At 41.4% G+C, this 23,922-nt stretch overlaps 1 protein-coding gene across 6 annotated transcripts; it reads right to left on the reverse strand.

The window, feature by feature from the left end:
* Positions 1 to 54: 54 nt before the first annotated feature.
* On the reverse strand, positions 55 to 23,865 carry ttyh1 (tweety family member 1). 6 transcript variants are annotated; one of them, XM_085291907.1, is made up of 15 exons: positions 22,462 to 23,865; positions 18,307 to 18,471; positions 16,762 to 16,991; positions 13,951 to 14,062; positions 11,620 to 11,957; positions 8,544 to 8,639; positions 8,362 to 8,434; positions 6,946 to 7,021; positions 6,697 to 6,752; positions 6,312 to 6,404; positions 6,120 to 6,212; positions 5,893 to 6,032; positions 4,668 to 4,728; positions 2,651 to 2,729; positions 55 to 1,117 (listed from the first exon to the last, which is right to left on the reverse strand). In XM_085291907.1, exons 2-14 carry the CDS (start codon positions 18,430 to 18,432, stop codon positions 2,691 to 2,693), a joined length of 1,533 nt encoding a protein of 510 aa, XP_085148033.1. In that variant the 5' UTR covers positions 18,433 to 18,471; positions 22,462 to 23,865; the 3' UTR covers positions 55 to 1,117; positions 2,651 to 2,690. The 6 variants fall into 6 exon arrangements, with proteins under 6 accessions (XP_085148033.1, XP_085148034.1, XP_085148029.1 ...); XM_085291908.1 differs by having other exon boundaries at positions 55 to 1,122; XM_085291903.1 differs by having other exon boundaries at positions 4,561 to 4,728.
* Between the last annotated feature and the right edge of the window lie 57 nt (positions 23,866 to 23,922).

Below are 23,922 nucleotides of genomic sequence, written 5' to 3' on the forward strand. Positions count from 1 at the left end.
TGTGTGTGTGTGTGTTTTCTTGGCATTGTGTTGACATGAAGATGAGGACCAGTGTCGGGTTATTGAAGTTATTTTTATTTATATTAGACTCTCGAGTGTAAAAGGATGCCATTCAAAAGGAGCATTGATAACCATACAAACTCAATTCAAGGGTTAACGGGGTCAGAGAGGGAGGGATTCGATGAAATCTCACACCGGTACCATATATACACAAAAACTTCTTGGAGAGATCTCAGAAATCCAACGCTATACATAGTTATTATTGCTAGTTATGGTAGGGCTACTGCAGCACCAGTAGCAAGAATCATATTGCTATGTACCTGCTGTCATGGCATGGGATTTCTAGTTCTCCACCCTCAGCGATTGAGTGGCGGTTCTCCGTTCCGTCATTAAAACAGAGTCACGGCAGCCCTCAAGTTTTTTTTGATTTTTTTTGTTTTTTTTTAAAGAGCAAAGATTCATGATTATTCAGATATTACAGACAGTGAGAGATATACAGAGTACCATAAGGTAATACGAGGAAAATACAGAATCGCCACCTATAAAAAGTAATTAAAAAAAAAAAAAAATCATACCAAGTGAAGGAACTGCATAACCATTCACAGAAAAAAATGTGTCTTGTTGCTACGTGCCAGTGCTTTTCTACAACAATATTTATATAAAAACTCGAAAATAAAGTGGTGGTACAGATACATTTAAGAATATAAAACTACAACGTAGTAACGTCAATACCATTCTGACTTGGCTCACCACAGTTTACACAGTTTGGACAAAAGGGAGGGAGGAATTTAGGCCAAGCACACTTGGTTTAAAGCATAACCAAGCAGCAGAATCACTGTCGGTTGTATCTTTTGCTTTTAATAATAATAATACTAGTAATAATGATAATACTCAGTGGTACTGACGTTACGCACTTTGACACCTAGCATTCATTTTATTTAGATTAGTTTCTTTTTCATTTCATTAAAGTGTCCATTCATAAGAAAACTAAACATTTTTTTTCTATACATTTCCTAACAAAAAATAATAATAATCAACGTGAATACAGGTTCCTCGAATGGGCGGGGTTGGGGTGTGATTGATTTCCCCCGTAACCAGTCAGCATGCTGGGAGAGTACTGCGCTTCCAGAGAACAGGACGGGGTTCAACAGACGAGAGGTCAAGATGGTCCGAAGTTTCAGGGAGAGAAAGTAAAAGAGAAAAAAAAATAGTTTGTTATTCATTCATGTGAACATTGGCTCATCCAAAGCAGAACACGGCACCTATTACGCTCATTTAAAGCATCACCGTTTTATTTTCAGCTCTTTTAGCCTTTAGGCAGCTGATTTTGTCCTCTGGTATATATACGTGTGGCAGATTGGCTGGCCCTCAAACTGATGGTCTAAAGTAAATGTTGCTGTTTTACTTCATTCTTTCCTCAGAAGCAAACTAGACTATAAATCCAAATATGTTCTTTTTTATTTAGCAAAATCTTGACTGGCATTGTTCCCGGTGCATTTTACAGCATTTCTCAGAAGCTGAAGTCTGCCGAAACATCAAAGAATTGCTCAAGCTGTCATTATGAAAGTGAAAGCTTGCTCACTTGTTGAAATCGAGTCATACAGTCATGTACAAAGGAAAGCGTTCAAGTACCATGATAAACGTCAGTCAAGTAATAATAAAGCAGCTTGTAGAAGCACTTTTAACAGCTCTTTCTGCATGACTTTATTGTTCCCTCACATCATTATGGAGCCATTTTGCCCCACTCTTCTCCACATAATTTCAGTCAGGCCTAGGTCTGGATTTTGACCATGCACCACCCAGATTCTTTCGTTTTTTTTCTGTTCATTCAGATGTGCTGCTGTGCTTGGGATCATTGTCCTGTTGCATGACAGAATTTGGGCCAAGCTTTAGCTGCCTGACAGATGGCCTCACATTTGACTCTGGAGTACATTGTTACACAGAGTTCAATGGTTGACTCTGTGTTTGGAAGGTGTCCAGGTCCTGTAGCTGCAAAATAAGCCCGTATCATGCCACCTGGACTTTCAACCCTATCTTACAGCTTTTGCCAGGAAGATGGAGTCTGATTTGAATTTTCAAAGAATTACTTTTGCTGTCATAAAATTGAAAGTCTGTTCACCTGTTAGAGCAAGGTTATATGATGGTAGAGATTGCAAGTCTGTACTCTGTGCGCTCTATAACTTAAGCTGAAACCTTGTTAAAACATTGTAAAACTGCTGAGCATGACTAACTTGTCGTGATCAAGGTCACTTAGTAGATTTTTGTGGCACCTTGATCTGCATCTCCTGGTCTTCCTTGACAGATAAAGGTGTTCAGGAGGTCACATATGAGGGGGAGACGCTATTAAAGTCATGCAGTGTCTCTGACAGTATCATAACCTGAAACTTTCCTATGTGCTTTAAAATAACCAGAAAAAACTTGTAAATTGGTTTTAGTTCATTTCCTTTCCCAGTGTTGATAGTTTTTGTTGTCAAAATGGACAAATGTTCTTCCTGATATGCTTTGCACTTTTTAAAGGTTTTAAACTGTTGAAGTAAAAGTGAATCACGTTAGTCCGTTTGCTACTCGTTATCAAAGCGAGCGTGAGCACTAACAGCAATGAAAAAAATGGCACAGAGTGCGATGGTGTCACAGGTACAGAGGAACTCACAGAGGGGGGTGGGGACTGCCTGTCAGTCAAGGGTAGGCTCTCATAGCCAGGGTTGCCATTGGAGGAAACGTTTGGAGTCCTGTATAGAGATAGAAAGAGACAAGGACAGAAGAGAGCGGGAGAAGACGAATAGAGGATAAAGAGGAGAGGGAAAGAAGGGGTGAGACACATTGAGACAGACAGAAGGGGGGTGGGGAGAGGACCGCAGGATGACGAGACCCACGGACAGGTAAAAGGAAAAAAGGAGAAAGAACGTTTAGAGAAATAGTGCAGACAACACAGCACTCAGCAGAGCTATTAGTACTACTGGCACTCAGGCAGGACACTGTGAGCACCAGCAGCAGCTGTACAGTCCACTCCTGATGACTGGTGCACAACAGGATTTGCACAATAATCTGCAATTACAGGCATTTAGGACTGGGTATGAATCGCCAGCTGCATTTCAGCCGTTATGTTGCTTTGCTAATGAATTTGTTTATCTGCACGATAAAACCCAGAAAGCTTTTAAAGCAGTCCTGAGCTTCCATTTAAGAGGAGTGGACTGTATTTAGCTGAGTTTCTGAGTTTCTATGTATCTTTGTATTTGTGCGTTAATATCACATATGGAGTCAAGACGATCCACTGCATTAGGATAGTAAGTAAAATTAGTAGCACTAACTATACTTTGATTTTTGCATAAAGGAGTAAAGGGAGGGGGGTCAAAACAAAGTAAGATGAGAAAATTGAAGATATGCAGAGGACTAAAACAGCCAAAAACAAATATAAATAAGGAAGTAAATATATGAGTATAATAATAAAAAAAAAAAGAAAAAGAAATGTAGACACCGATTAATTTACAAAATGCGACACAAATTGATGTTCATATTTCTATTATGTACTTTTCATTTATTTAACCAATTTAAAAAAACATGAATTTCTCTTGCATTTATACATTTGTTCATGCCTACATTTCTCTTAAATATTCCTTTTGTATAATCATTGATTTTCCGAGTAGTTTATTTACTTCTTTATGCTTATTTTATTTTGGCTGCTTTGGTCCTCCATATAGAGAGAACTAATCGGGAAGCAGGAGGAATTATGAAGAAAAAAAAGGAGCAGGACAGAGAGAGAGAGATAATAATCTGAGGGGTTTGGACACCACAATGAGGTGAGAGATGAGAGTGATGCAGGAGGGTGTGTGTGGGAGGGGTTACCTATAGTCAACCTGAGCCTCACACCGCCGGAGTTTTTACGAGCGCATCCTCGTCAATGACACCCTGCCCCCCACCCAACACAGCAGCAGCGCACTGCTGTTTAGGAGACAGGACGCCATTTGAGACGAGATCTGTGAAATGACCGAGTGGCCTACGTCGTCTGTCCCGAAACACTCGACAGACGAATAGACAGACACACAGACAGACAGACCTCTGGAGTTGTGTCTGTTTCTCTGCCTACGCTGTAGTCCATAATGACCTGTCTGTGTGTCTGTCTGCAATGCATGTGCTTAACCTGACAGCTCTGTGGATTCAGCCTAATCCTGTGTGTGCATGTGTGTAAGGCAGGAGAGTTTGAACCTGGCTGACTGTCCTGCACTCATCAGTATAGCTATAACTGTGCTGTAATAATGTTCTGAAGGATTTCACACTTCAGCAAAAAGACTATGTGTCTGCACAAAAAACAAAAACAGTGCTCCGCCAGTCTCTGAATTTACTCTTTTGTTTTATATTTTCTTGGACTTTTACAGTCTGGGGCTCGGGGGGAGACACCAGTGTAAAAAGCTTTTCATGGATCCAGATGTTGAAACATCTGTTTCAGCAACTTCCTCCTCTTGTATTTAAAAAATAATAATTTTAGGGTGTGTGTGTGTGTGTGCGCGCGTGTGCGTTCTCTCTGTCTGTCTGTCTGTGTGTCTGTGTGTCTGTGTTACTCACGGGAGGGGCGGCGCGCTAGAAAAGGGGGGTGTCCACCCTGCCCCTGGGTAATTATAGAAGGGGGCCATGGCCCCTCGCTGAGACCCCGAGGACGTCTGTCTACGTGCCTGATGGGAAGTGAAGGGGTCCTCACTCTCGCTGTCTGAGTCTTCGTACTCCTCTGATTCACTGTCGGCGACCATGAAAGAGAGAAAAAGAGCAAAAATATGACGATACCAAGCTACTGGATTCTGTTTTGAATTTAAAAAGACATCTAATTCTCTCATCTTGCGATCCTGAAGAACTTTAGAAGCATTTATGTCTTCTAGGCTGGACTACTGTGATTCGTTATTAGCAGGATGTCCTACAAACTCCCTGAAAAGCCTTTAGTTGATCCAAAAATGCTGCAGCGACAGTACTGACAGGGACTAGAAAGAGAGAGCATATTTCTCCCATATTGGCTTCTCCTCATTGACTCTCTGTTAAATCTAGAAAGGAATTTAAAATATTTCTCTCACATACAAGATCTTGAATAATCAGGCCCCATCTCATCTTAAAGACTTCATAGTACCGTGTCACTCTATTAGAGCACTTCGCTCTCAGCATGCAGGTTTACTTGTGGTTCCTGGAGTATTTAAAAGTTCAATGGGAGGCAGAGCCTTCAGCTTTCAGACCCCTGTTCTGTGGAACCAGCTCTCAGTTGGGATTCAGGAGACAGACCCTGTCTACTTTTATGGTTCTTAAAAGGGAGTTTTTCCTTCCCACTGTCGCCAAGTCCTTTCTAGCAGGGGGTTGTGTGACTGCTGGGGTTTTCTCTGTATCATTGTTCTTTACCTTACATTATAAAGCACCTCGAGGCAACTGATGCTGTGATTCGGTGCTATATAAATAAAACTGAACTGAATGGAATTGTAATAGGTAATGCTCCAAATGGATTTCATGTATTCAGAGAAAACCAGCTACCACTTCCACCATCCACCCACCCCTGCTCCTGTAGGCTTGCTAAGCACAAAAATACTAAACTGAACCTATCTGCACAAAAGTAAATAAATAAAAATCAGGTTTTATTTAGCAGGAGAATAAACTGCAAGATGTTTCATGCTTCAAATATTAAACAGCAATATCTGCTACAGAGAAACACTTCTAGAGGAAATGCATTACTAGGCAAAATAGGCAAAACTGAATGACAACACTGTGAATCAGACAAATGTAAATAACTTCTACTAAAGACCAGTTCTTAAAGACATAACAACAATGTCCTACTTTTACTTGTGCTTTCAGTGTCAGTATTTATACCCCACATTTCTATTGTGTTACACTGGAGACGTGCACTTTACTGATTTTTTTTCTCACCTGGGGAAGCTCCTCCAGGCACCAGGTAGAGAGCAGAGGATGGCAGTGAAGGCCAGAGCAGAGAGAAAAGAGTAAAGGGAGAGGTAGAGCAATCCCTCCATCCCATCATAGCACAGGCCTTTCAGTGAGTCAATGTAGTCCTAAAATAAAATGGCAGAAAAATACAGAAATGAATAAATGAGAACAGAGCAGCACAGTAGCGAGCAGTGCCGAGTTCTTCTGATCACCTTATTCAGACCCCGGCAGTTCAGTAGTGCCACCAGCTGATGAAAGTTGCCCTCTGTTGAGTTGAGTATCTGTTGAACATCCCTGAGTGATTTCTGCAACGACATAGAAATTCCAGAATGTGAGAAAACCACCAAGGAGGCGGTCCACGTGCAGAAAATGTAGTATTTCATAAAAGTAAGTAGTGCACATACCTCAGCTTTGGGGAACTGTGTGAGAGCATTTCTGTCCAGACTGGAGAGATGTGTGTGAATGTTTGAGAGTGCCCTCTGTGACTGGGTCAGCAGCTAAAGCCAACAAGTCAATATAGTCAGTGGAAATCAGAGGTTTTATTTGGCATTGTTTCTCAAACATAACATTAATGTGCTGAGAGTGTAGCTACTTGTCGAGGGACTAAATAATTTAAGGACAGGACACGTAGCAACAGCTGTGCATCCTGTCCTCAGTTTTATTTTTCCCCTCCAACTGCCCTTCAGAAACTTTGACATACTATCTGCTCACTCCCTTTGAATCACTCTGGGTAAGAGAATCAGCAAATGCCTGCAAATGTAATACGCTGACTGGCAGAGGTGGCATTACCTGCTGGAATGGACTGTTCATGCGCCTGTTGCAGGTCAGGTAATAATCCAACACGTCTGGGTGGCCAACAAAACAGCAGTGTACAAAAGATCAATGCACAATAGGAAAAAATGCGGAAACAGTCATCTGTCATTATATTGGATTCTGCTAGCAAAAGCACATTTGGGGCAGGGGGTAAATCAAGTGCATGGCAGGCATGGAAAACAACTAGATTTTCCAGAAAGTGTTGCTCAGAGAGGGAATCTGTACCTGAGCTGGTCCCACTGTTGAAGTGGGTGGAGTTAAGGACAAACGCGTTTGGATCTGAGCAGAAGTCACTGAGAGCCTGGCGAGAGTGACGGGGAGAGTGAGAGAGGATGACAGGAGGATAGCGAGAGTGAGGAAGAGGTGAGGTGGAAGAGAAATGATCAGATAGGAAAACATTTGTAGACACAGTGACCAACTGACATACTTGTCTCTACAGATAACTGACAGCATTGGACAACACAGCAGCAAATATCGACACCCCCCTCCTCCCATGCGCTCCTCTTCTGCTGTTAGATCACTCTTTCATTTAGCTTCTTTTTTAATATCATCTGTGTTTTTGAGGTTGGCGCACTTCGGTTCAGAGAGTGTACTCCCACAAACTCTCTCAGCCTGAGATCGCCCGACCAGAAGAGGGTGCAAGAGCCACACAGGGAGTCTGCTGACGGAATGAGAAAGCGACGATGTTGGCCAGAATAAGGTTGAGAGGCCCACAGCTGGCCTATTGTTTCCCTGTCAGTGACCAGGGACAGAGCAGCCCTGTGTGGACCCACAGGCCTTGGGACATCTCCCGGCAGCCCCACATGACACTGAGACTCTTAAACTGAGCAGCCATGCAGAAAAACACCCACCCTTTACTCTTTTTTCACACGCACACCAACAAAGTCTCCTCTTCAAAGAGAATGGGCGCTTTTAAAAGAGAAATAGTTCATATGGACAGCCCTCTGTTTTGGACATAAAAATGCTCTTTATGCTCTTTGTTGCTGGTAAATGTCACCATCTAAAACTGTGGCTCGACTGCTGATGATAACAAATGGCACATTGATGCATTTTCTATACAAGTGGAAAGTAGACCTTCAGGCAAACACTGTCCATTTAAAACTTTATTTTACAGTACAAATTTTTTTGTATGCTCACTGTAAAGACTTGTGGAGCCAAATGCCTTCGCAAGTTGATGGTTTCCCCACTCTCTGTCTCTCTCTATCACTTACTTCGGCTTGCTCTCGCTCTAAAAGTGATCTCAAGATGCACTCTCCTGCTCCTCCTCTCCCCTCCTCACTCTTGTTGAAAGCACTTCTCTATCTTTACTTCTTGAAGCCAACAACCCACACACTTGCAAACACACTTGCATGTAAAACACGCACTTTGCTGCATAAACACACTTTGTTCGCAAACGCACTTGTGCACACGCACATTGAATCTTTAATCTCTGCCCCATTTTCCTGCCTCCTTGGTCCTCTGCAATGACTGCAGCGTTCCCTAGGAGGCAGGTCTTTTCACAGTTTAGCACAATAGGCACAGAATTCACACATAAGCACATATATGCACATTACTTTGGCTTGCCATCAGGGGTCGGCCTCCTAAAGCTCTCTTCTCTCCGCTATAGCCAGCCTGTATCGCAGTTTTACTGAGTCTACTCACCACCACAGTGGCTGTCTCCAAACCCAGGGAGCCCCAGCTTAGGAAGAGGGCCAGCCAAGCCAGCACTGTCATCCTGTGGATGGGGGGGGGGACAGAAACTCTTCAACCAAGAGGACACCCATTGCCATCAATCCAGTTTTTGTGTGGTATGTGTCTAAAGATACAAATGTGTGTGTACTCACAGGATGAGCAGCCAACGGGCTTGTTTGGCGAGTCCCAGCAGGATGAACAGACAAACTATGAGGTCAAGGAGCAGCAGCAACACATAAGACAGCCACCTACAACACACACACATATTACTGTGTGTTAATTACAATATCAATCCTTGCTTAACAGCAACTTGACCAAAATTTTACTTAAAGTCCAATCAACATTTTTCTAATATGGGATATCCATCTATCCATCCACCCATATCTACCCATTTATACATTCATGTACCTACATCTGTCTATTTATATATCAATCTATCATCTTTCCATCCATCCATCCATAGATTCACACCCTACCTATCTACCCATGATCCACCCATCTATTTTCTATCCATCTATATACCTTTCTACATGTCTGTACATATCCATCACCATTTATCATTAATCCATACTTGCATACAAGCTACTTAATAGAAAACATCACATCTTACTATCATAGCACAACTGCTATGTTGTGCCCATTAATCCCACAGTTTCTGAAAGCAAATTTCTGTTTTCTTAGGTTTTTTTTTTAGTAGCAATTGCAATGTTTTTATGGATTTTGAATCCTCTGGCCATGATGAATTTGCCTCAACAATGGGGGGATAAATGCGGCAGCAGTGTTTACAATAGTGTTTACAACTAGAAAAAACCATGTGGAAATGTTTTTTTATCTTCCTGGTAAAGTAATTATGCTTTATGAACTTGTTTACTTGCGATGGAGCTAGTTGCATTTAATATCTAGTTTTTAATTTAAAAGTCCTAGTTTTACTGGGGACATGAATTATAAGTTGATCAAGAAATAAATAAAAGTGATTTTCACTTTTATTTGACCAATTTTTGAGGGCGAAAGAAAAATGCTCTTTGAAAAATAAAATATAATAATTTAACCAATGTATGTGTCTTTTCCCCAAATCACCAACGGGCAGATCTGATCACATTTTGATTCTTCCGCCTGATCTTGGATAAACATTCAGTCACCAGCAATTGTTCCCAGAATCAAAACTGCTGCCTGTGTAAAATGAGTCAGGAGGAGCTTTATGGGCTCAAAATGTGGTCATAAATATTTTGTACTTGTAAAAAAGATTTGTATGTGTAAAAAAGATTTGTGTGTGCGTAAAAAAGATTTGTATGTGTAAAAAGAATTTGCGTGTGCGTAAAAAAGATTTGTGTGTGCGTAAAAAAGATTTGTGTGTGGACTTAGAAAAAAAAAACCCTGCAAGTTACAAGTACGGATTTTTGATCCTATTTTTCTTCCCTTCATCTGATTGGTCAATGTCATGTCAATCACAAATGTAACAATCCAATCAGAGAACAGATGGGTTTGGCTGTCGAGGGGCGCTTTTTTTGAACTGCAGGTCTTTGAAGGGAATAAATGCCCTTTTACATGCCAACCCAGCGTTTTCCTTCATCACCACGAAGGAAAACAGTCTGTGGTCGTCCGAGTTTGGTGATTTTTATGTCACAGGTCTACGTGTTTAATACAGGGACTTCCACAGCCTTTTCAACAGCGCTGCGGACCGCGGGGTGGGGGCGGGCAGTGTTTTGGAAATGACAGTCTTCATTACAAAGCTTTCTTCGTTATGAATTAGCATACATGTTTTTATTGAACATTTGAAGAACTAGCAAAAAAAACAAACTCTTGTAGAGGACATAAAGTCAGAGATAGAAAAGACAAGGAGCAGGTGCATCTAGTACAGGTAGAGCAGCTGCAAAAACCCACAGAGCCCAGCAGCCAGCGTAACAAATTCTGGATCCTTTGCTTTTAGTTAGCAGTTAGCATTAGCAGCGTATCCTGCATCCGATGTGAAAGGACTTTTATGCTGCGCACTGTGACTCACAGCAATGGTCCTGGGTCAGCCCTGACTTTGTGTTAAACTAATCCTAAAGTAATAATGTTATTTCTAACCACTGATATACCACAACTTTTTCCTTTCAACAGCTACTGAAAGTTAGGGGACCTAGCTGCTATCGGATATTTATATAGCGATCCTCCAGCTTCAAACGGTATCACCCTTCAAGGACCTGCAGTTCAAAACAGCGCCCCTCTGACAGCCTAACCCATCTGTTCTCTGATTGGATTGTTACATGTGTGATTGACATGACATTGACCAATCAGATGAAGGGTAGAAAAATAGGGTCAAAAATCCGTACTTGTAACTTGCAGGGGTTTTTTTTCTAAGTCCACACACAAATCTTTTTTACACATACAAATCTTTTTTACGCACACACAAATCTTTTTTACGCACACACAAATCTTTTTTACACATACAAATCTTTTTTACGCACACACAAATCTTTTTTACACATACAAATCTTTTTTACGCACACACAAATTCTTCTTACACATACAAATCTTTTTTACGCACACACAAATTCTTTTTACACATACAAATCTTTTTTACACATACAAATCTCCCCTCTCCCTGCAACAAGGGAACAATCTGCTTTGTTTATGAGGACATTATTATTACTTGACTGACGTTATTTATCTAAGCTAGGATATACTTGTTAGCTTTTATTTATCAACTGAAATGTTTCCAATATGGAATATAAAAGCAGCCCGTCAACATAACATAACTGGGGGGGAAATGGCATTACATCAACAAGCACATCTTAATAAACATGCAACATTTATGAGGGGCTGGGGCAGGACGTCTGGCAGCCTCTCACAGCATCGTAGGAATAAGAGTGTGGCTGTGTTTGCAGACAGCTTGTACATGTGGAAGTTTGTAAGGCAAAGAGGTTTTTGCAGAAATACATAAACACCTTCCGACCCTGACAAGGTAACCTGAAAGGTAGCTGTTAATTTCTATTTTTAAAGCACTGGGTATAAATCTCATGGGCTTTTCTAACTGTAACAAATAATTCTCTCATAAACAAGTAAAAAAAAAACAAAAGCTCACATTGTCACATTATCTCAGGCTGTAAAAGCACTAGTTTGGTATTTGAACTGGTGTAAGAACTGCTTCTTTTCACCCCGTGAAAATGCTGCATGAATAATAGATCAGTCATTCAAACTGATAAACTGTATTATTAATTTATATTATCCTGAACTGTCCAGCCTTACCTGTAGTCCTCATTGACCATCAGTGTGTTGGCCGCCCAGCCAGGTGAGAAGGGGCTGGCCATTAAGCCGCTGTTAGGCACCACTGTAGGCGCCACAGAGGGCGGTACCGGGGTCAGAGGCGTGATGGACGCCCCGCTGATACCGCTGTCATTCCCCAGCCCAGTGTCAATGCTGGACCGAGCCAGGGAGATGGAGGAGAGGAGGTTGATGACGTTCTCAGATAACCTCCGGCAGTTCCGCGTCGAAACCAGGAAGGGTTTGCTGCCAGTAAATAACTCCTCCATCGAGGCCAGTGGTCCAGAGATAGACAGCTGAAGTCCAGTAATTGTGTCTGAAATCTTGAGGGAGGAAGGAGGAATGTGAGGGGAGTAAAGTAGGACTGAAACCACAAAGTGAGCTTGATGATGCTCATAGGGTCATAAAATCCTGGTGTAGGAAACAGAGAGCTAAAGATGTTGGACATCCTCGGCGCCTCAGAATGGCTCTCATAGTCTATAATGCAAATTTACACTTATCAAACTTCTGAATACTTCACTACTTCTCATATGTGTTTGCTATCTTTATGTCTCTGTCTCCATATTTTAAGGTCTTTTCGGGACGGTTGTGGTTTTCATCCCATTAGCAGTGATACGCTGCAGAAGTTGGAGTTTAATTTGGAGACCGTGCTGCTCTTTCATCATCCTTATCCTTACCTAATGTTTTTGGGACGTCATCTTGCTGTAGGGTGAACTGATGCCCCAGCCTTACTTTACAAAAGCACTACTTCCTGCAGTACAGTACTGCCCTAATAAAGAATGAAACATCACATCAACATAGTTTATCCCTAAAAGTCTTTGTGCAAAGGTTGAGGCAACTGTAGGAATAGTTTGCATTATGTTTCTAGTGGTGGAGGAAAGCTGTCATGTAAAACGATTAGTGATTCGCAAAAAAGAGTTTTTAAAGTTACTGCAGAAATTTGATTTTTTTTTTTTTATTAATTATTGAATCAATTACTTTGTATTCTCTAACATCCCCACTTTGGTCTCATCCAAAGGACATTGTTCCACGAGTCTTGTGGTTTGTTGAGATTCAACTTTGCAAACCTAACCTCATGAAAAGACTTTCTACTGCAACCCTCCAAACAAGCCACACCTGTGCAGTCTTTTTCTAATTGTACTACCACCAACTTCAACATTTAACATGCTATCTGATGCCTGTAGAGTCTGAGATATAGCTCTTTGGGGGTGTTGTAGTTTCTCTGATCATGCAGTGATTCTGAGCCTGGAGGTAATTTGGGAAACAAACCTGAATTCATAAACAAACCTGAATTCTCCAATTTGAGGAAAACTCAGTTTTATTTTTTAACCAAAATCAACAGATTTTGTAAGCCTTGAAACTTCGCTTCACTTTTGCAAAACGTTTTAATTTTGAGGTTCAATTCAGGGTTTCTTTTTTTCAGTAGTAAAATATGGCCAAATATTATTCCACTGATCATATCAATCATCACTAGAAACACTGCTTATAAAGAATAATTCGTTGAAGGTTAGGAGTAGATTGAATAAAGTATCTTTCTCTTAACTTTTTTCACTACTTCTCTAAACAATTTCAAGTGTGTAATTATTAGAAGTGTGGTCGATTGTCTCATTTTTTGTACCACATATTGTATGTATATTTTTTCCATATCTTCCTACAGTTTCTCAGGTGTTAGTTTAAGAGCTGATGTAACTCTTCATGTATATTCTTTGCATCATGCAGTGGTATTTCTCATGCAATGCAGCAAATCTGCTTTACAGAGAGTAATCTGTTCTCTCATGTAAACATAAATCTGCACTCTCACACCACGTTATTGCACTGTGCACTACACTATTCATTTAAATGGATTGCTTTTTTTTTTATGTAATAGTTTATTTAAGTATTTAACTCCTTGTTTCAATTGACCTTATTTTTTCAGCTTTGTTGAGTTTCTTTCTTTTATGCAGTTAGCCATGCTGTGTTGTATTGAACTATAAAATGCAATTTAATGTACTTATTAAAGTAATTTTGTTATAGGCTTTCAATTGAGCCAACATTTACAATGAATAGAGTATATCTTCTCTAATTCATGTGTAATATGCACAGATTTGCTGGCCTGTGCCATTTAGTAGTTTGACACATAAACCACTGTCTGACCACAGAGATCAATGAAGCAGAAGTTTGTATCTGATTTTCTTTCCCTCTCTGCAGACCTGATGAACAAATTCAGCCCATCTGTCTTCCTCTCTCTCACACTCTGTCTCTCTCTCTCACACACACACACAGTCATACAGGGTAGATACTTTGCATGACATTTTACTTGCAGAGAGCACCACTCACCAGCAAATCGATGGAAGCTAGCGTATAATTGGCTGTGAGAAGAGACGAGGTCAACTGATACATCCCATCATTAGCCTCACTGTTGCCATAGAAACCGATGCCTATGGCAACACTGCGTGAGAGAGGGAGGGGGGGGGGGGGGAACATGAAAACATTGTGGGAGGGTGACAGGGAGAGAGAAAGAGGGGGACAGGAGAACAGATAGCAGAGGCATAAATGTAATGTTTAATTCAGCGTGGATGTACATTTTAAATGAATGTGACAGGAGGAGATAGAGCTGGTGAGGATGTCATATGAGCGCTCTGGGTGAGCATACCATCAGTGGTGAGCAGGGGATGGAATAAACAGTTGATGGGAGAAAAAAGATGACTCACAGCATCGGCAAGGAAAATATTCAAAATGTAAAACATAGCGACGTGTTTACACATTTCTCTGTTATTCAAATATTCAGATTAAGGCCCAGGCCAGATGTTCATCAAATCCCCTCAAACCCAAGAGGAATGGTATGACCCAATCTCCCACAAAGTATGTGACCCAGATTAGAAAGCGGAGGGGGGGGGGGAAGAAGGAATGTGCGCCTGTGTCTGTGTGTGCTTTGCATTTCAAACTGTCAAACCTAAATGCTGTCTAATGCAGCTGCATTTTAAAAATGACACATGCTTGTTTCATACTGGAGGCTAAAGGTTACCATCTGGAGAAAACAGGAGGACAATAAATATTTGTTAACAGTAAACCGCAGCACAATTTCTTCATTCAGTCCAGCACAGAGAGCCTTATTGAGCATCAGAGGAGACGATGACTATGACATCACATTATGCTCCATAAGGGGGAGACACGAACCAACTCAAACACCTACAGTCTGCATGTGCTGAAATCATTAAAGCAGCCGAAATCAAATCGGCAGCACATTATTTCCTGTGATGTAGTCTCAGTGTATATAACTAGGCAGGCAATGGACTGGAATATAATAACAAGTGCTGCTGAAGCTTTAAATGGCACTATAATTTTCTTATGCAGCTGGGATGGAGCTTCAGACTTAAAATGTCTGATGGGGAGCAGAGCTTACTCTGAGTGACTCACACTTCCGTTAAACTGCAGTGCTTTGGACAGATGTCAGGCAGCAATTTTGTGCAATATACAGTGAACACAATGTACTGACTTGATGACTGCATGGTCACCGGAGCTGCAGGGAACACCGGTGGGTAAATGACTGCTGTACCGTAGGTGGGAGAGCTGAGATCATCCACAAACACACTTTAATGCCAAAACACACACAGCTAACAGTGCAATTGTTGCCCTGTGGTTGGGAAACAGCAACGTCACATGACTGTCAGCTGCTGTCTGGGCCAGTCTTTATTATAAACACATCAGTGACTGAGTGAGAGACGGAAAGAACACATGACGATGGGGATGATGGAGGTGACAGCTTGTGATTCACAGCTTCACTGCTGTTGGAAAGCAAAGTACATTTAATACAATAAGTTTAATTCCACGGGGAGCTTCATTGCAGTTTTCTAGTTTATTTTATCATATTTAAGGCAATTTGATATACTGCATAGAAGTGGATGTTTTCCCTACAAATTGAGGCCAATGCACAAGCACTATAAATCTGCATTGTTTCTGATGGCCTGCAGGAGGCGATCTACGTGGCAGCAGCCCAATATTATTTAAGACTGTGAGAATATTACCCTAATTCTAAATTAATTTAACACCTCAGGAACTTTCCTGACAACTTTATGGTCTCAATAGATATTTTCAAGTCTTCTTTAATAGAGCATGATTACAAATTATGGTCAAATTCACAGTTAAATAGGCAATGAATCAGAGAGTGGTTTACTGTTGGAGTGGCTGATAGGATATCCTAGCGTGTGTTTATAATTAAATAGCTGTGAAATTGTTTTTTGCATTCTTTAGTCTTAAAAAGCTTTGGGTTCATGATGGTTAAAACATTATGGTTTAAAAACCAAAAGAAATATTACAGATTAATTCTGGTTTGACCCAAGTGTGCTGATCTATATACTATCAACACAGATTTAACTTCAAGTATAATTTCCATCCTGCTGTATTTTTAGATGGTTGAAAAACATGTTTTAGACTCCATAAACGTATCGATGAAACGTACAAAGCAGTTATGTGTTTTTATCTCCAATTATAATTAAAAAGTAGAGTTAACTGTTGTGTTTTATTTTTCTCTAAAATGTAGTTAATGAAAAATTATGATGCATCAAAAATGAATGAATGACTATGTAGGTATGCAACTTGGCTCTGTGCAATTATTTGATGTAAATTAAATATTGGATGGATGGATGGATGGATGGATGGATGGATGGGTATAGATGAAAGAAGAGGGATAGGCAGACAGGTGCATGGATGATGACTAACCCATATCAATAAAGATGTGGTTTGATATCCATTAAAATAGTTTCTGGGTTTTTCAAAGGTAGCTGCAAAGGCAGAGACCACCCTCACTCTGACAGAAACTGTTTAGTTCGAAAAGAGCTTCAAGGGTTACTCTGAAGCATTCAGGAGGTAAAGAGCTAAAGGGAAGGTGCCCTGAGATAAAATTACTTTTTCAATGAGAGGATGAACTGGAGGGCTGCACCAAGGCCCAGTTTTTGATAGATATTGGTTTGAGCTGTGACTGATGCAAACTGACTCTAGAGGAGTCTATAGATAAAAAATAATGAGCCAGAAATGAGTGTGATTGGTTCTGTTTGAGAAAAACATCTGAATACTTCTTCAACTACTGCCAAAAGGCGTCGTGTGTACATTTGCCAGGAAGTACAGTAACGTCTAAAAACTCTTTCTCACCAGCAGAGCGTGACAGCCGCCACCGCCACCCACGTGACACAGCAGATTCCCCGCCCCTTCTTCCCACTGTAACCGTGACCCGTGCTGCCATCCTCATCCTCCTCCTCTTCTTCTGATCCTTCGTTCCGGTCACCACGGTGACAGCAGCAGTAGTGTATGAGGAAGGAGAGAACCACCAATAGGGAGATAACAAGAGCGATGGCTGATAAACTGGACAAAACCAGCAAAGTCTGAAAAAAGGAAGAGGAGGGGGAAAATATCAGAGGATGAGTCAGTGAATATAAAAAAAAAGAAAAGAAAAATGGCACTTTGATTCCATTTTTACAAGAATACTGACTAATCCTGTTAAATTTCAGTGCTTGTCAGATTGTCCTGCCTCCACTAACAGCAGGAGATGGTTATAAAAAAGGTGTGAGGATATAAATCAAGGATACAGACACATATAATGCATACCCCACAGGATTAATGCAACTTGTTTCAAAGATTTTTACCCCTGAATGCCCATCAGTCTGTGCACCCTGCTGGATTCTAATGTCACTGAGCCATTTCAGCCTTTTGCTTTTCATCAGGCTTCACGTCATGAAATCAACACAGCTGAAGCCACATATCAGCCACATATCTACAGTATTATCCTCCATCCATCTGCCCCATTCCTCCACCTTCCCTCCATTCTCACCTCATGTCCTCTGAAGCCCGCCCCCTTCGCTCCACTCCCCCAATCCCTCTTTCCCCACGTTCTCACTCGTTCCCACTCTCTTTCTCTCCCCCCTCTCTTTCTTTCTATCCACACCACTGAATCTCTATTAATAATCTGTGACCTACTTAAATACATTCACTGCCAGTCTCTCTCGTTCCCACTCTCACTCACTCACTTTGCCTTCCCTCTCTCTGTCTCTCTCGCTCTCTCTCTCTGCCCGGCTTTCTATTCGGAAAACCTCCTTGCATTACTCATTCCCTCTCTCTGAGCACTTTCAGTTTCTTTTGTCTTTCTGTTCTGCAGGATAATTTGAGTCCCCCCCTCCACCTCCTCTTTGTACCGCAGAGAAGTCACAAACACTGTGAGACATGGCTAGCTGGAGCGCTTGCATGAGCGCTTGCTGGAAGAGAGGGATGAACCTTGCATTTTACAGCACAAACAGGACCATGAGCACAATAGCAGCTGTGGAAACCTTCCAGCGGGTTCCTGCCATGTTGAATATCTTGCACTACCTGATACCAAATTGCATAAAATAGCTCCAATCGGTATGGTTCAAAAGGAGGATTAAAGCATCAAAATCAAGGTATAGAAATGAGGAATGACAAGATCTGACATACTGCACCAATAATTATGCTTTTAAAGGCCTGTAAATGCCATTATCATATTGCTACAGGTTGCTCTGACATGTAGAAATTTGTGGAACAATTTATAGCCCAATGTGCCACAAGTTGTAGTAAAATATCAATTGTATCTGCAACTGCAAATTGAGTAACAGGGCTGTAATTATTATGCGATCTGGCACCTCAGGCTGGACAGCCACAGCACAGCATGTGGCAGGTGTCGGTTACCTGCTGGTACTCCCAGCTGACAGGGACAAAGACGTTGTCCCTCATCTGCATGGAGAAGTCCAGCCGGGGCAGGGCGTGACATATTCTCACCCACAGCGAAGGGTTATAGCTGGGTACCGTAGTCATGGTAGCCGTTTTCTGGTGCCACCAGTCCCCTCCTCCACCCTATAGGAGGCAAGAAAGAGGGGTCAGAATAACCAGGATGTGAAGAATGGAAGAGAGGAAAGAGGTTCAGGAGGGATGAAGGTCTTCCTGAGCACAAGGTGAAGCTGAGAGGAAAGAGAGGTTACTATTAATGTCTTCAAGCATCATTTGCAGGTGATAACTAGACTTCATGACAAACAATTGCCTGAGATGAGTAGAAAACTCGATCAGTCCAAAGCAGCTGTGATTCCAAGCTGTGACACAATCAGTCTCAGCATCCGAGATATTCTACTTTTTTTAAAGAAACGTATGTTTCTGGTGTTGCTTTTGCTTAAGGTGCCTCATCGTTTGTGTTGCTCTTAATTACCTCCTAACCATTGCTCTTATTGGTTTTTAATTGTTGCAGTTTTATTACACTTTTATAATTTTGTTGATTAGTTTTTAAGCTTTGCTAAAGATTTTTAAAATGTTACTATTTTGTTGGCAACTTTCCCTTTTTTACCTTTTATCTTTAAGTTTAAAACATTGTTTTGTTAGTTTCACTGGTCTATTGATCAAATTAAATGTTAAATAATTCCATTAATACATGATCAGGAGATCTTTCTGTGTTTTATAACATCTTAAACTGGTGGGATTAAATAAATGTGTACTTCCTCCCACTAGTTTTTTTGATCTGTAACAGTTGAAGCAATATTGAAATGCATTAGCTTTAATATGTATAGCATTTTTTTCTCTTCTTTTCTTTGCTAAATAAACTTTGAATATTGTTTACATGATCGAAATAAATTAAGAAAAAAAAAAACTTAAAATATGTGGAGTTTTGTGACAAAAATATTTAGAGATGAAATCAAATTTTCTTAATTTTTTTGCCTAGTTGCAAAGAAAGAGATCTTTCATAGGGCCAACTGGCAGTTGTTTGGTTAGCCACAGACCACATGGGCATAAATTCGGTCAGCGCTGACTCCCTGGTTCAATATCTGGCAGACTAGACTTTCATGCATACTGACTCTCTTTCCTCACATTTATTTTGTCTCTCTCCACTTGTAATATTGAATAAAGTATAAAATACGATCAAAAAGCAAATACAATTAGATTTAAATGCACTGACTTAAAGAAATATAGATAACATTGTTATTTATGCCATTCCTTTCTCTAATATAATGAATAGTAGTATGTGACAAGCCTCTGCATGCAGGGAACGTATAGTTCGGGGTCTCTAAAGTGTGTTTTCTGGAGTACAAAGTAAAGAAAAACCGCAGACAAGGTACAGTGAAGGCTATGAAAGAGAAAAGGCTGCACAATTCTTGACCATCTCCCCCACTGTTCAGCGCATCTTACTAAAGCTGGTCAAGGGGAGGGGGTGAAAGTAGGGTAAATACAAAGGGCAAATCCGGTTAGCTAAAACACACACTGGAATACTCATTACAATAAAGGAGCAGAGATGGAACAGAGGGCAAGACAGAGTCTGGTAGGCTTCTGATACCGGCTGCCCAGATTAAGAGACCGTCAGAGCTTTACTGTTCGACAAAGGAGCATTTTTAGGCGGCAGGAGAGACAACCATTCACAACAACAGCACTGTCACTTAAATATAGAGGCTATACAGAGCAGCTCAATGCTGATATCACAGACCGATACAACTCTGCCTCTAATCACTATTCAATAACAAAAGAGACCCTGAACTGATGGCCTGTGTTGGATTTCTATGTTTTAAAGCCACTGTGATTTGTCCAGTAGCTTCAGCTAGCACAATGTTCTACTTAAGAGAGACTTTTTTCACTCTCCCTATTGAGTCACCCACACAGTGGCTCTGGTTCTTACAAGCCACTGCACATAACTGTACTAAATACTGTGCGTGATAAAAGTTTGGATTTTGCCACATGTCACATTCAAAGCCCGAACAGTTTGGCCATTCAGATTTTTGCGGCCCAGAACGAGTTAACGGCTCACCCACGGGGCAGACAGGGCTTCTCTAAGCCCATTACAATAAGCCTGTTCACCTTAATGGTTCCAGCAGCCCAACTGTCACAAATCAAATCACAGCCAACACTCCATTTCCCTTATTAAAACTGTGCTGAACATAATGGTTCACACACTGTGAGAACTACATCCATCCAACACAAATCAGCAGTGTAAACAGACTTCTGTAGTAAGTCATCCAGTATTACGTTTCCTACTGTACCATTTATCTTAAGTGTGTTTATTAGGTTATCTATATTGAAGCATGTCTATGAGATGCATTTATCAGACTTTGAGGGTAAAAGCTCTTTGAGATCCATAACAAGTAAAGGACTAATTCAACATCAAAGGAGAACCTGATGAGAAGTGGGTCAGCGCGGAAAAGCACTTCCTTTGACGAACAACAATGCAGTGAATGTCACTGTGAGGCCCATCAGTGGTAACAGAAGCAGAAAACCTCACATAAATGCCATTGCTGAATAGTTAATGGTAAAGAGATATGAGTCAATAGCCTGAGAGCGCAGCTATCTGGATCAATTCATGCACAAAATTAAGCCGGTCAGGGTGAGAGAAAGAGGAAATGCACAGTTATGATAGATGTCTGGTCAAAGTTCAGGTAGGATTCTGCTACAACCCAAAAAGTAGAGGAACACCTAACGAGGCGCTGATGGAAGTTTAACGGGAAGGGGTGGGGGGTGGTTACAGTCCAGGAGGAGCTCCAGTTACTCAGCAGTTGTCATAGATAAAAACCCTCAAGTTGACATGATGTTTCCTGCCAGCTTGTTATTATGCCAGCTACCATTGCGTAACTGAAGGCAAATAAATGTGATTTTAGGCACAGTTGGTGGAGAGAAAAGATGAAAAAAGGAGAAGGAAAGAACACGAAAGACAATGAAAGAGATGGAGGAAAACCACAGATTCTCACCATGGCTCTGAGCTCTGAGAGATAACTAACTAACTAACTAAATAAATAAAAAGAAAACAAAGCAGGAGAACAAATGTGTTGTCTTCTGTCTGTGCAGAGCTCAGAAAACACAGATGATGTAGTCAGTTGGTTTATACAAGACTCCATGATGTCTGAATTTTTTTTTAAAAAGGGCCATTTTGTGAGGCAGCTAATGGGAATAAGGCTGAAGCATCTTCTGTCAGCTGAATTTAGGATCATCTTTAGCACGAGGAAAATCATTCTGCACCTTTTCTTTTTTTTATGAGGCTACATCTCTTTGAATCACAAGATATAAATAATGCTGTTGGCTTGCTGCTGGAACTATGCTCGTTTGCAGTCTGGGCTCATAAAACCTGTTATCGTTCACATAACAGCCTGTGCGTGGAGCTTCTTAAAACCAACCTTGATAACCAGAATTTATGAGACAACATTAAAAAAAAACCCCTCTTGACACTTCATCAGCCAGAAGAAATTCAGTAACATCTCTGTATAGTTGAATCTCTCGCCCATGTAAAAGCCGAGGGACAGTCAAACCTCAAAATAAATTTCTACCTCACATCTATGTTCAAAATTAATGTTCAGCTGCAACAATGAACCTTCAAAGTCAGCTGACCGAAGGTAAGCGAGTGCAGCTCGTACTCAGAAAGTCAGTGCAAATCAAAGCTGTGATGTGTGCGAGGGGTCCAGCATGGCATGAAGTTGAGGGTGAGACAGTTTGTTCCCACTGATGACAGTAAATCATCCTGCAGATGGTGAAAATCATGAAAAAAGATAAGCTCCAAGTCATATGAAACTCCAATTAGGTGGAAAAAACATTGGATTTCCCTGAGAAACTGCAATAAAACTCATTACAGCATTTTCACATTACTCTGATAGGCAGCAGACCCATATTAAGTGTCATGGTTGGAAAAGATAAGCATGGATCTCCTTTGGCAACACAGTCTAATGGTGTCATGATCATCCATTAATCATATTTGCCAAGATAAGCGTGAGCCCAAATTGGGAAAACACTGTGATTTGGCATAATGTACATTTTTAATTGGCCAATCTCTGCATGTACATCAGCAATTAAGCCAGTAATCGGCAAAGAGAGGGGTCAGTCTCTTACCTCTGTCGGTTGTGTTGGGAGGTTTCTCTCTCCTTCTGTCTCTTCTCTCTGCCGGCGTCCGTGAAATATTTAACCACTCAGAGAGGTATACTGCCAGCCATCACCGCCTGATGCTCTTGAGAAAACATCATCCTGAAAAAATGGCTTGGAGACATGCCAAAAATATGACAAAAAGCACAAAAATGAAGACGGCAATTCTGGTAGTTATTTAAATATTAAATGGCCGAGAAGTGTCTGGTCGTCTGATGACAGTAGAGAGGTGCTTGTGTTGATGGATGGGAGAGGATCTCTGAGTGAGCGCGAGTGAGTGAGAGTGGGAGAGAGTGAGATAGATGGAGAGAGGGAGAGAGAGAGAGAGAGAGGGGGAGAGAGAGAAAGGGGGATTAAGATTGAGGAGACACCCCTAAGGGACTCTTTATCGTTGCACTGTAGCCCTTCATAGCCTAACACCCGAGCGACTTCACAACACCGCAGTGACACGATATTACCCAAAGATAATTAATCTGTTAACGCGGATTAGCGGAGTCTAACCCCTCGCTGACTTCATAGCTGGGGCGCACTTCTAATGCCGACCACCCCCAACATCAACCTGACCAATCTCTCTCCAGAGCACCAGACTGAACCCTGACCAGATTAACAAGAGAAAGAGTAAAAATGCAAAGCTGCCGGCCAACTGTGTGCACTAAACAAATCAGGAAAAAGAGATTTTTAGAAATCCACTCACACGCTGGATACACAATAGTGAACTCCTCTCTCAGTCTGATGAGGGCTAATGAGAGGAAGAGATGCACAGAAAAATGGGGGAAGAGAGGCACACTGAGAAGAAAACGGGGAGTGGGAGATGCAGAGAAAGGCAACATGAAATACTGAGTAGAAGAAAAAAAAAAGTGGGTTCCCAGGGAGTGATGCTGAGAGAAAGAGGGAGGGAGCCAGAGATGGAGTGAACAATGAACAGAGAGGGGCAAAGCAGCATGCAATGGATTTGTAGGCAAAACCAGTTTTCAGCGGAGGCTGCAGGACAACATCAACAGTGATTCAGAGACTGGGAGGCAGCGGAGAATGTGCAACAACGTGACACAAGTGATGGGAGTGCACGGATGGAGATGTTCAGTTGGGTCGCGGGTGGGGGGGATTGGACTGAGAAAATGCAAATTGACGACATAATGTTGCAGCGAGAACGAGTTAAAAAAAAAAAAAAAAAAAAAAAAAAGAGTACGGTGTTGTCTGCCACTGGAGTAAGGGGGGCAGAAGCAGGCGAGCAAAGAGGGAGGGGGCGGCGTTAGTTTTTCTGTGTCACTGAAAAAGAGTGGGGGAAGGGAGATAATGCAAGGGAGGGAGTGCAGACACGATTGAGAGCCAGAGAGCATACTCACTGACTCATATAGTCTATGTATAGTGTTTATGTATCTGGGAGGAAGAAGAAGGGGGAGCAGAAAGGGATGCATGTAAGATTTCAGCTCA

Source organism: Mchenga conophoros, linkage group LG11, assembly GCF_057382185.1.
Source record: "Mchenga conophoros isolate Kocher_MC1m ecotype Shallow Benthic linkage group LG11, M_conophoros_male_GT1.1, whole genome shotgun sequence".
In the NCBI taxonomy this organism is placed as follows: Eukaryota; Metazoa; Chordata; class Actinopteri; order Cichliformes; family Cichlidae; genus Mchenga; species Mchenga conophoros.

Excerpts from the sequence above, each read along its gene's own strand:
- ttyh1 (XM_085291903.1), bottom strand. The coding sequence starts at position 18,432 with ATGACTACGGTACCCAGCTATAACCCTTCGCTGTGGGTGAGAATATGT. Across the intron at positions 16,992-18,306 it reads TCAGCTGGGAGTACCAGCAG|ACTTTGCTGGTTTTGTCCAG; the intron begins GTAACCGACACC and ends TCCTTTTTTCAG. Across the intron at positions 14,063-16,761 it reads GCGGCTGTCACGCTCTGCTG|TGTTGCCATAGGCATCGGTT; the intron begins GTGAGAAAGAGT and ends TCTCTCACGCAG.